Below are 12,598 nucleotides of genomic sequence, written 5' to 3'. Positions count from 1 at the left end.
AAAAAGGGAAAAGAAAAAAATGTGAGAGAATGAAAAGATGAAAATAAAGTGTTTGTAGATGGGGAGGGGAGGAGGGGGTGAAGGGAGGGCAGAGGTAAGGGGAGAAAATGAGAATCAAGACTTGCCATGTAAAGGTACATGATCCCAACAATGAATGTAACTGTACTGTATCCCTAAAATGTACCAATAAACTCAATAAAATTAAAAAAAAAAAAGAAAGACATACATAATGACTACAGAGCAGATGAAGATAAAAAACAAAACAAAACAAAATATAGGGGATTAGGAAAATGATGGAAACAATGAATGCCCAGCATAGGAAAGAAATAGAATCCATAAAACAGATTCAAACAGATGTCTAGATTAAAAACTCTACTCAAAGCATACACAGCAGAATGAGCCAATGTGAGAACAGAATATGAGACATAGAAGATATGATTGCGGTTAGCGATCATGAAAAGAAAAAAAATTTTTTGGTACCAGGGATCAAACTCAGGTCTTTGTACTTTCAAGATATGTGCTAGAACCACTAAGCTGGCCCATTTATGTATGTATGTATGTATATATGTATGTATTTATTGGTACTGGGGATGGAACTTGGGTCCTTGCACTTGCAAGGTAGGTGGCAAAGCCACTGAGCTAAATACCCTGCCTGAAAAGAAATATTTCTTAAAAATAGCAAGGGATCCTGAGTTCAATCCCTGGTACTTGGGGGCGGGGGAAAGCAAGGGACCATGAGAAATTAATCCAGCAAGTACTAGACGATGCAAAAAAGAATAACATAAGATTGACCAGAGTCAATGAAAAAGCAGAGAGAGCACAAATAACATTAAAAAACTTGTTCACAAAAATAATGGTACAAAACTTCCCAAACAGGGAAAAATTTTTGACATACAGATAAATGAAGCTTACAGAACTACAATTACCCATATTAAAAAACAAAACAAACAAAAAAAACTACACCAGTGGTGCTGCACCTGCCTAGCAAGTGCAAGGTCCTGAGTTCAATCCCTAGTAATGAAAACAACAACAACAACAACTACACCAAAGGTATATAATAGTCAAGATTCCAGAAATCCAATGCAAGAACAGAATATTAAAAGCTATTAGAGAAAGGAAACAAATCACCTATAAAGGAAAGCCCATCAGGATCACACAGACTTTCAACACAAATCCTCAAGTCAAGGAGAGTTTGGAGTGAAGTATTTCAAGCTCTACAAAAATAAAAACCTCCAACCCAGACTGATATACCCCACAGAACTATCTTTTAAAACTGATGGGAGAAATGGGCTGGGGATTTAGCTAGGTGGTGCCATGCCTGCTTGGCAAATGCAAAGGTCCTGAGTTCAATTCTCAGTACTGAAAAAAATGATGGAGAAATGTGGTATTTCCATGACAAAGAACATCATGAGGAAATTCATGAACACTAAACTAGCATGCCAAAAAGTTCTGAAGGATATTCTAGAAAGAAATAACAAGGATTACAACTCCATGGACACCAAAAGAATGAATCCACTGAGCAAGGCAGGAAATTAAGCACAGGAGAAGAAAAGGGAGCCAACAACAGGAAAATAACATGACAAGGATAAATCAATAATATCAATTACAATCATCAATGTTAATGGTCTCAACTCACCAATCATAACATTGGCAGAATAAATTAAGAAAGAAGATCCAAAAATATGCAGCATACAAAAAATACATTTAGTTCAAAAAGAAATTCACAGACTGAAAGTCAAGAGGTGGAAAACAATACTCCATGTGACAGGAACCCAGAAAAGAGCAGAGATAGCTAATCTATTTGCTCTACTTGCAGACAAAGTGGATTTCAAGCCAACACTGAATAAAAGAGACAAAGAAGGTTACTACATCCTTGTAAACAGAACAATCCATGAGAAAGAGACAATAATCATAAATACATATGCATCAAATACCAGTGCACCCAACTATATAGAAAAAATATTAATGGACATGAAAAATCATACAAGCACTACACTGTTGTAACGGGGGACCTCAATACCCCATTACCACAAATAGATCAATTAGACAAAAAAATCAACAATGAAATGTTAGAACCAAACCAAACATTTGATCAAATGGACTTAGTATATGTCTGCAGGGCATTCTACCCCACAACATCAGAATAAATATTCTTCTCAGCTGCACACAGGATGTTCTCCAAAACAGACCACATATTAGCTCATAGAACATGCTTAAGTAAATGCAAAGGAACTGAAATTATCCCATGAATATTATCAATAAAATTGGAAATCAATGGCAAAAGAAAACACAAGAACTTCATAAACTCATGGAAATGAAATAACACTGTCCTAAACAACCAGTGGGAGAAATCAGACAGTTTCTACAATTAAATGATAATGATAATACAATATACTGGAACTTAGAGGACACAATGATGTCGATGATTTTTTTTTTTTTTTTTTTTGTACCAGGGATCAAACTCAGGTCCTTGTGCTTGTGAGGCAGGCGGCGGAACCACTGAGCTAAATCTCCGGCCCAGAGGGCACAATGAAAGCAGTGCTAAAAGGAAATTTATAGTGGTGAATATCCTTATCAGGAAAACAGAATGGACTCAAATGAACAACCTAATGTTGAAACTCAAGCTTCAAGAAAAAGAAAAGTCAAGCCCAAAGTTCATATGAGGTAGGAAGTTACAAAAAGCAGAGCTGAAATTAATGCAATGGAGACAAAAAAAAAAAAATCAATACACAGAAGCAATGAATTGAAGAATTGGTTTTTGAAAGATTAAATAAAACTGATAAACCCTTAGCCAACATTTTTAAAAAAAAAGGGAGGGAGAGGAAGACTCAAATCTGTGCAATTAGGAATGAAAATGGTGAAATCAAAACAGATCCTACAGAAATCCAGAAGATCATCAATATCTACTTCAAGAACGTGCATTCTAAAATAAGACAGAAAATACAGAAGAAATGGACAGATTCCCATATACATATGAATTACCAAAACTGAATCAAAAAGATATAAAACTTCTAAATAAACCAATATCAGTCAATTGAGGATGTAATTAAAAACCTACTAACAAAAAAAGCCCAGGCCCTAATAGATTCACTCCTAAGTTCTACAAGAAATTTAGAAAATACCTAATGCTGCTATTTCTCAAACTTTTTAAGGAAACTAAATGGGAAGCAATACTCCCAAATTAATTCCTGGAAGCAATATTACCCTGATACCAAATACAGAGAAGGTACCAATCAAAAAAGAGTATTACAGGCCAATCTCCCTAATGAACACAGATGCAAAAATCCTCAATAAGATATCAGCAAACAGAAAGCAGTAAGTCATCAAGAAGATTATACACCATGACCAAGTTGGATTCATCCCAGGGATGCAGGGATGGTTCAATACATACAAAAATCAATAAATGTAATACAACAATGAAAATTGTATGATCACCTCAACAGATGCAGAAAAAAGCATGTGGTAAAGTCCAACACTCATTAATGACAAAAATCCCTACAGAAAATTGGAACAGATGGTCTGTATCTCAATGTGATAAAAGCCATCTATAACAAAAAGCCCACATCATACTGAAAAGAGAAAAACTGAAAGCTTTCACTCTAAAATCAAGAATAAGGGCCGGGGATTTAGCTCAGTGGCTCCTCACCTGTCTTGTAAGTGCAAAGTCCTGAGTTCAATCCCTGGTACCACCCACCACCAAAAGAAATAAAATAAAATCAAGAACAAGACAAGGATGTACACTGTCATCATTCTTTTGTTTGTTTGTTTGTTTTGTTTTTTGTTTTTGGTACCGGGGATTGAACTTGGGTCCTTGTGCTTGCAAGGCAGGCCACCGAACCGCTGAGCTAAATCCCCAGCACTACTGTCATCATTCTTATTCCATATAGTTCTGGAAACATTAGTCAGAGCAATTAATTAGACAAGAGTATGAAATAAAAGGAATAAAGTATAAGAAAGGAAGAAGTTAGATTATCGTTATTTGTGGGTAACATGATACTTTACATACAAGACCCCAAAAACTTCACCAAAAGACTTCTAGATTTAATTACCAAATTCAGTAGTGTATCTGGATACAAGGCCAAAACTCAAAAATCAATAGCCTTCCTGTACACAAATAACAAATTTACTGGGAGAGAAATCAGGGAAACAACACCTTTCACAATAGCATCCATAAAAAGAAATACCTAGGAATCAATCTAATGAAGGAAGTAAAAGACCTTGACATTGAAAACTGTTAATACTCTGAAAAAGGAGCTCAAAGAGGGTATCAGAAAATGGAAAGATATCCCTTGTTCTTGGGTAGGAAGAACCAATGTAGTGAAAATGGCCATACTTTCAAAATTGTTTATACAGCTTTAATGCAACCCCAATCAAAATTTCAATAGCATATCTCCCAGAATCAGAAAAAACAATCCTAAAATTCATTTGGAACCAGAAGAGACCCAGAATAACAAAGGCAATTCTTGGCAACAAATGCAAGGCAGAGGGCATCACAATTCCTGACTTGAAATCATACTTCAAAGCTACTGTGATAATGCCGGGCATGGTGGCGCATGCCTGTAATCCCAGCACTTGGGAGGCTGAGGCAGGAGGATCGCTGTGAGTTTGACACCAGCCTGGGCTACACAGTGAGTTCCAGGTCAGTCTCAACTACATAGTGAGACCCTGTCTCAACAAAACAAACAAAAAAGCTACTGTGATAAAAACAGCATGGTACTGGCAAAAAGACAGACCTGAGGATCAATGGAACAGATTAGATGTTGCAGAAAAAACGTCATACATACTTAGCCACCTTATCTTTGACAAAGGAGCCAAACACCTTCGCTGGAAGACAGCCTCTTGAATAAATGGTGGCAGAATAAAAAAAAAAAAATCAGTGCTGGAAAAACTGGGTTTCCACTTGCTGAAGATTAAAACTAGATCCATATCTTTCACCAGGCACTAAACTCAAATCAAAATGGATCAAACAGGCTGGGGATTTAGCTCAGTGGTTCTGCTCCTGCCTCGCAAGTGCAAGGACCCAAGTTCGATCCCCGGTACCAAAAAAAAACCAAACCAAACCAAATCAAACAAAATGGATCAAAGCGGGCCAAGGGTGTAGCTCAGTGGTGTGTACCTGCCTAGTCAAGTACAAGGTCCTGAGTTCAATCCCCAGTACTGGAACAACAACAACAACAAAGGATCAAAGATCTAAATATTAAAACAGAAGCACTAAATCTGCTGGAAGACAGAATAGGAAGGACTCTTGAAGACATTGGTATAGGCCAAAACTACGAACAAGGCACTGACTGCACAGAAAATATCACAAAAAAATTCAACAACTGGGATCTCATCTTATTAAAAAGCATTGGACAGCAAAACAAACCACCAAAACAGTGAAGAAACAACCGACAGTATGAGAAAAATTTTTTGCCAGCTGTTCCTTAGACAAATGACTACTATCTAGAATATATAAAGAACTCTAAAAAAAAAAAAAAAATCAGATCCCCAAGTTTAAAGACCCAATCTAAAAATGGACCTTCAAAATGAAGAGACACTCCTCAGATGAAGTAGCAGAAATGGCAAATAAATATATAAAAAATATGTTCAACATCACTGGTCATTCGAGAAATGCAAATTAAAACAATGCTGAGATTCCATTTCACTCTAGAAAGAATGGCTGCTATCAAGAAATCAATCAGTAACATGCTGGAGGGGCTGTGGGTGAAAAAGGAACCCTTCTCCACTGTTGGTGGGAGTGCAGACTGGTGAAACCACTGTGAAAATCTGTGGAGATTCCTCAAAATACTAAAACTAGAGGTTCCATTCAACCCAGCTATTCTCCTTCTTGGTATCTTCCTGAAATAATTAAAAGCATCACACTACGGAGATACATAGCACAATCTGTGATAGCTAAATCTTGGAAGAAGTCCAAATGCCCCATCAACTGATAAATGCATTAAGATGTAGTCTTTTTTATATAATGGAGTACTACTCAGCTATAAAGATAAATCTGAGACATTTCTAGCTAAATGGATGCACCTTGAGACCATACTCCTCAGTGAGATAAACTGGACACACGTTTAAATATCACATTGTTTCTCCGATATAAGAAACTGAAAGTGGAAATAAGGACCAAAATGTATAATAAATACTGGGAAATGAGAAGAAAAGGTTCAAAGGGGAAGGGGAATAGGGGAGGTGGGAGAGAGAAAGGAAAGAAGGAAAAAGAATAGAAGGAAAAAATGGGAACAAAGCTTTTGTAAATAAGAACGGGAAGAGGGGGGCAGTGGAAAAAAAGAAGATATATTATGTACAGGTACACATTCCCTATGACAAATGTTATCATTATGCATATCTAAAATGTACCAATAAATGTTTTGCACACATGCAAAGAGTTCCATAACTCTTTGGATGAATTATGCCTCTGATACTTTACACCTTCAGAGTGACTTGGTCAATGTACATAATGTTCAGCAGCTTGTGTGTGTGTGTGTGTGTGTGTGTGTGTGTGTGTGCATGTGTTAATTTAAAACTATTCTTATTATGTGTGGCAGCATGACTATAATCCCAGTTACTTTGGAAACTGAGGCAGGAGAATTGAAAGTTTGAGCCTAACTTGGGCAACTTAGGGAGATCCAAACTCAAAATGAAAAAATTCTAAAAAAAGGGCCAGGGATGTAACTCAATGTTCAGGCCTGTGTTGACTAGCCTGTGTGAGGCTCTAGGATCAATTCCCAGCACGGCAAAAAATAAAATATTTTCAACAAACATATTTTCATTTTTAATGGCTACACAGTGTTCTTTGATACACTTATTCCACAATTTACTTAACTGATCTCTTAGTGACAGGTTATTTTGGCACTTTGATGCCCCTGTGCCATTTCCTGTCTGTTCTTACTTCTCAAGGGTGTGCTGATGACACCTCAGCACTCAATTCTTCAAAGACCTCCCTCACTTTGCTTTAACCAATGCCATTTCCATGGTGCTAAATTTTAGCTCCATGAAAGCTTAGAGACACACAGGATAAATGACTTCTGGGAGAGCATGTGCACATGGCTTCCATGATTATGGAAATAATACAGGACTTGTGATCTCTGATGTCTAGAAAGCATCACAGTTTTCACTTATTATTCAGTCTGGCTACAGTCTACATTTCAAAGAAAGTGAGCTGCACAGCAACGGAAAGCTAGGTGAAAGTCAAATTAACTATCACTTATTTTCCTGTTTGTAGAAATGCCAAGGCTCAAGAGATCTGCTACTTCCAAAAGGAAGCCTTGTAGGGTGTAGGGGTGAACATGAGATGGGTTAGTCAAGAGTTCCTTTATTTTGGGGATTCAGAACACACTTATTTACTGAAAATTGTAGTATACAACAGTATAGACCACATTTAAAAAAATAACTATCATTCCTTACTATGATGTTATCTTTGTGTCAAAAACATAGGGAGACTTAGGCCTTAGAATAGACTCTGAAGGTTATCTAGTCCAAAGGGTTTTACAAAGCCAATCTGCAAAAATCAACTGTACTTCCTTCCATACATACACAAGAGGTAGTTGGAAAGTGAAATTAAACAAAAGCAAAATCCCTTTTGCCATCCTGTAAGACTCAAGGCACAGGGACATAGCTGGAGAAAGGCAAGTGGGGCCAGAGGGGCCTGGGCAGCGTTCTCCACACAGCCCTGAGCAGGTCCACTATGGCTGGGGAAGGGAGGAGGCTGGGACAAATTTACCAGGGCACCACACAGCCCAGGGTTCCCTAGAGGCTCTGATTGAGTCCTAGCCGTCCCCACCGGGCTCTGTTGGAAGCAGACCCTGGCCAGTCTGCCTTCGCCGTCCCTATCGTTTCTCCAGTGCCTTTCTGGTTCCTCCCAGGAGCACAGCCTTCAAAAATCACTGGCCCACAAGTTCATGGCTCATAGTATACTAGGGGAGGTGACTGAAGAGAACCTCACTCGCTGATGACTCATATAGAAACATACACATACATACATACATACATAAATGAGAGGGAGGTGTGTATGTGTATATATAGCCTGATCTCATTACACTGAATGTAATTTAACCATTACGCTGAGTGTATTACTTAGGACTTTTCACATGTGATTGTAAGTCATGTTGACATAAAGTAACTGTAAGAATCACAATTTTAACAGCGAATTGATCAGGTTCAAATTTTTTGCTAAATGAGATCAATAAAGTTCTCTCTCAAGAGGTTATCCACCTTAGTATTTTCTTTTTTAAATTTTTGAGATAGTGACTTGGTATGTACTTCACACTGGACTTGAACTCACCTTGTGGTCCAGGCTGGCTTCGAACTCATAGTGATCCTCCTACCTCAGCCTCCCCAATTTTAAGATTACAGGCATGTGCCACAAAGCCCACAGTGTCAACCCTTCTTTTTAACCAATATTAATTCAAATACTTATCAGATACTCTACTGAACAACAAAGGACCAACAGGCGCTACCAAGGTTATACCCAAATTAGCAGACAGGCTGTGTTCAAATTCCATGCACCAGCTCTGTAGATGAAGTCCTTAGGCTCTAGAATTTGTGGGTTAAAACTGTAATTTATGTTCTTGAGCTAGAATTTGAGTTTCCTTATCTGTACAAAGACGACAGTAATAGCACATTCCTTGTAAGGTTGCCATGGAGATTGAGAATTCAGATAAAACTTTAGCATAGTGCCTGAGAGACGGAAAGGACTCAATGCACAGCTGCTGGTATTGCTGGACTTAAGTTAACAAATAGAGAAGTCGTCTAAGTGACACCAAAAGTTCATGAAAATCAGTGGACTTACTTGTAATGTAGTGTCAAAGACAACAAGCTTTGAACTAGTTGGAACGATGTCGTAACACTTGTGTGACCTCATGAATCGCATGTAAACACCACTTTCTGAGTCTTCTGCTAAAAACAAAACAAAACAAAACAAAACAAAAAGCAACATATCAGTAATAAGGAACGCCCTCCACCGATGAAGAGGATATAAAAGAAACTGCTAACATGTGCTGGGGATGTAGCTCAGTGGTTCTGCCACCTGTCTTGCAAGCACAAGGTCCTGAGTTTGATTCCCGGTACCCAAAACAAAACAAAAAAACTGCTTATAACTTAGTGGGGAAACAGGAAATGTTTTCTCTATAAGATCAAGGGGAGGGCTGAGGATTTAGCTCAGTGGTGCCATACTGAGTTTGATCCCTAGTACAGGAGGGTAGGGGGAGATCAAGGACACTTTTTTTTTTTTTGAGACAGGGTCTTGGTAAGTAGTCCAGGCTGGCCTTGAACTCAGCTTGATCCTCCTGCTTCAGCTTCTTAAATGCTAGGATTACAGGTGTGCACCACCATGCCTGGTCATGTGCACAAATTCTATCCAATACTGCATTGGAAGTCCCAGCTGTGCAAAAAGGCAAAGAAAAAGTGAAAGGCATCAGACCAGGAAAGGAAAATCAAGAAATGTCTTTACATGTGACATGATTTTCCTAGAGAAAATACCCCCAAATCTAGGAAAAATTCTTGGATATAAAAAGAAGGAGTTTAGCAAGGTCTCAAATACAGGTCTAATAAAACAAAAAGAAGAAACTTCATTTCTATATATTAGCAAGGAACAGGGCCAGGGATTTAGCTCAGTGGTGCTACCGCCTGCCTCATAAGCTCAAGGTCCCAAGTTCAATTTCCTGGTACAAAAAACCAAACCAAAACAAAACAAGCAATGAACAACTGGAAACTTACAAACAATTCAGGAAGCTGCTTCCATATGGTAAATATCACACAGGGGACACAGAGTGTGAAAGTCATTACTGTATAGATGAACACATACCATGCCTTTTTATTATTCTGATCTTTGTGAGGAAACTGACAATTTAAGCAAAAATAATGACAATGTATTTAGAGTTTATAGAGAAGCTACTGGCATTCACTCCAACCAACTGCAAGCGTCAGGGGCCATGTGGTCTTCACAATGCTCTGCTGGCTTTACAGACTAAATGTCCCTTAAGTCTACCCATTTCTTTCTACCTCCAAGGCCATCTCCAGGTTCAGTACACACCCTCCCTTTTCGGAGCCCTATGCTGGCACCATCCTCTTGCATCCAGACAGGTGTGCAAGATGTAGATTTACAAGAGTCAGCAGAGGCTTCCAGCTGCCTGGAAGGGTCTGTTGCCCAAAGCCCGTCTCATCCATTATACTGCCCACACCTAGGATTTCCTGCCTGAACACTTTTCCCATCTCTTTCCTGCTCAGCAAACTCCTTCACTTGCCCTCTGCTGAAGGATGTGGCCAGGAGGCTGTGGGACTGGAAGGTGAGCCCCAAGCTTGTTGGTGCCAAGGCTGTGGTTGTGGCCAGGGCGACGCCCTCCTTCCTTGGCCCACAGTGCCACCTGATTATTTTGTTTGCTCACTCCTGACCCATCCTCATGGGTCAGTGCCACAACTTCCTCCAAGTGACCTCCTTGACAGCTCTGTTGAGCCTGCACCAATGTGTGTACTTTGGAGGATTTGGACTACATGGCAAACAACTGTGAAGAAATAAAATTAGTGTACATGGGAATTAGCAAAATCAGTGTCAAAGAGCCCACATGGTACTGAGGTCCTGCCTGTGGACAGAAGCTCGTCATTCTATTTCTTATAGCGGAAGCCAGACTGACTGGTTTCTCTATTTCGCGACAGACTCTGGGGCCACTCTTGGAATTCTTTCCAATTCTGACTGCTCTTAGGGCCTTACTCACATGCGGGCACCATTGTTCCTGTTGCCTCTGAACAGGGCCATCTTCAAGGCCTCACCTCCACAGTGGGACCAAGTCCAGATACCTCTGTAGCCACAGTTATCCTGTCTGGCTTCCCTGTAACTCATCCCTATGCCTGCTTCCACATCTAGGCAAAGGGGTGCACTCCTGGTTCCCTGTCTCCAACTTGCCTTCCCACACTTGATTAGCTCTAATGTGCTTCTTTTTCTTATCCAATTTCAATGCAATCTCTGAAGCAAACTCTACCTATTCCTGTAAAAGAAGTAAATAAACACCTGAGTGGTAACTATGAATGAATCGGGTACTATGACAACTTCATCTGATCTACGTAACCTTGAGGAAGAAGCCCTCATTTCTTTGTGTAACATATAAGGAAACTGAGGCCAGGAGAAGTTCAGTTGCCTGCCAAAGTCAGAGGGGCAGGGAGTAAAACCCAAGTGCAATTTAAAGCTCCATCTGACTCCAAAAGTGCCTCTTATTAAATGCTGCTTCATTGCCACATCACAGGACAGATGCCACCTATGTGCCAGGTGCTGGAGTAGGTGGAGACACATAGGACAATGAGATCCTCACTTTTCAACCCCAAAGCTCACAAGCTGGCTGATCCCACAAGATCACACAAGATAGCGCAAGACATCTGTCCAAATAACTTCTTCCCCTGAATGCCATGTCTGTATTTCTCATCAATTATCGCCTTGTTTCTTGTTAACAGTGACTGTATATTTCTAATAACTTTTCCTTCTTGGATGATAATTTCTTTGAATGATCAGAATCTTCCTTATGTAACCCATGAATTAACCCAAGCCTACATGTATTTATTGGAGATTGCTTTAGCAATATGGAAATAGCCAAAGTTGAGTCTAAGAAGTGAGACAAAGAAGGAAAAAAACTTCAAAAAAGATCATGCCTGTAGTAGGTTACAGATTCACACAACTGGACTCAAGGTAGGGAGGAGGAAGCTCTGCAGCGTGGCCCTCTCATCTGTCTCAGATCGGCCTCAGGGCGGGAGATAGTTCCTGCCCTTTTTGGGTCAAAGCTAGCCCTAGGCTGCCTGTGAGCTTGTGGGTAGAGATGCTGAAATGGGAGCCTAGGATTAGACCAAGAGACGGGGGTGTGGCACCAGCAGCGCTTGCTACCCACAGCTCCCACTGTGCTAGTGCTGTCCCCCCAGAATGGAGACGGGGACATCAACAATCTTCACACTGCAATGTATCCTACCAAGGATAAGGGGGAGCTCACGAGTGTGCAGAATTGTCAACAACCCAAGGATGGATGGAATTTAAACTTGTAGTCTAGGTGCCAGGATTTAGCTCAGTGGTGCCTCCACCTGCCTCTCAAATGCAAGGTCCTGAGTTAGATTCCTGGTAACAAAAAAAAAAAAAAAGAAAAAAAGAAAGAAATTTAAGCTTGCAGGCTTCCCTAGTTCTTGAAATGTTTACAGAAAACATTTGCAGGGGTCCCCTGCAGAGGAAGAGCTGAAATACAGAAAGCTCGAGCAGTAGTGCAGAATACTTGAGTCCGTTTCTGCCATTGCTGTCATGGTGCAGTACTCTCAGAGCCTATTCCGGGTGTGATCTGGGCCAAAGAGCTGAAAATATATTTAGCCAATGTTCACACAAATTGCCTGCCAAATCTGTTTAAAGCCAATGAAAGCAAGAAGGAAACTAGTAATAAATGTAACAATAAAACAAAAATGAAACAATATACTGTACAATACTATATAATATAGCAATAATGTAACAACTTTATCAATAGTAACAGTATAACAATGTAATACTAAAATATAACACTATCTCCCAGAAAGAAAACTTTACATTTTGTTCATTAATTAAATCAGTACTTTTCATAAAAGACATAAAGAATCAAAGTACATGGTACAT

General features: G+C 39.5%; 1 protein-coding gene across 1 annotated transcript in view; it reads right to left on the bottom strand.

Moving 5' to 3' along the window:
- The window catches only part of Prkag2 (protein kinase AMP-activated non-catalytic subunit gamma 2), a 243,229-nt gene that overhangs the window by 41,906 nt on the left and 188,725 nt on the right, over positions 1-12,598 (bottom strand). The window contains exon 9 of the mRNA XM_033763960.1: positions 8,780-8,886. Coding sequence (XP_033619851.1) covers positions 8,780-8,886 — 107 coding nt within the window. The remainder of the gene's footprint in view (positions 1-8,779; positions 8,887-12,598) is intronic.

This window comes from Fukomys damarensis, unplaced genomic scaffold, assembly GCF_012274545.1.
Source record: "Fukomys damarensis isolate Sample0158 unplaced genomic scaffold, DMR_v1.0_HiC HiC_scaffold_16, whole genome shotgun sequence".
Classification (NCBI taxonomy): Eukaryota; Metazoa; Chordata; class Mammalia; order Rodentia; family Bathyergidae; genus Fukomys; species Fukomys damarensis.
Note: the sequence above shows the minus strand (reverse complement) of the source record. Positions and strands in the feature narration are given on the sequence as shown.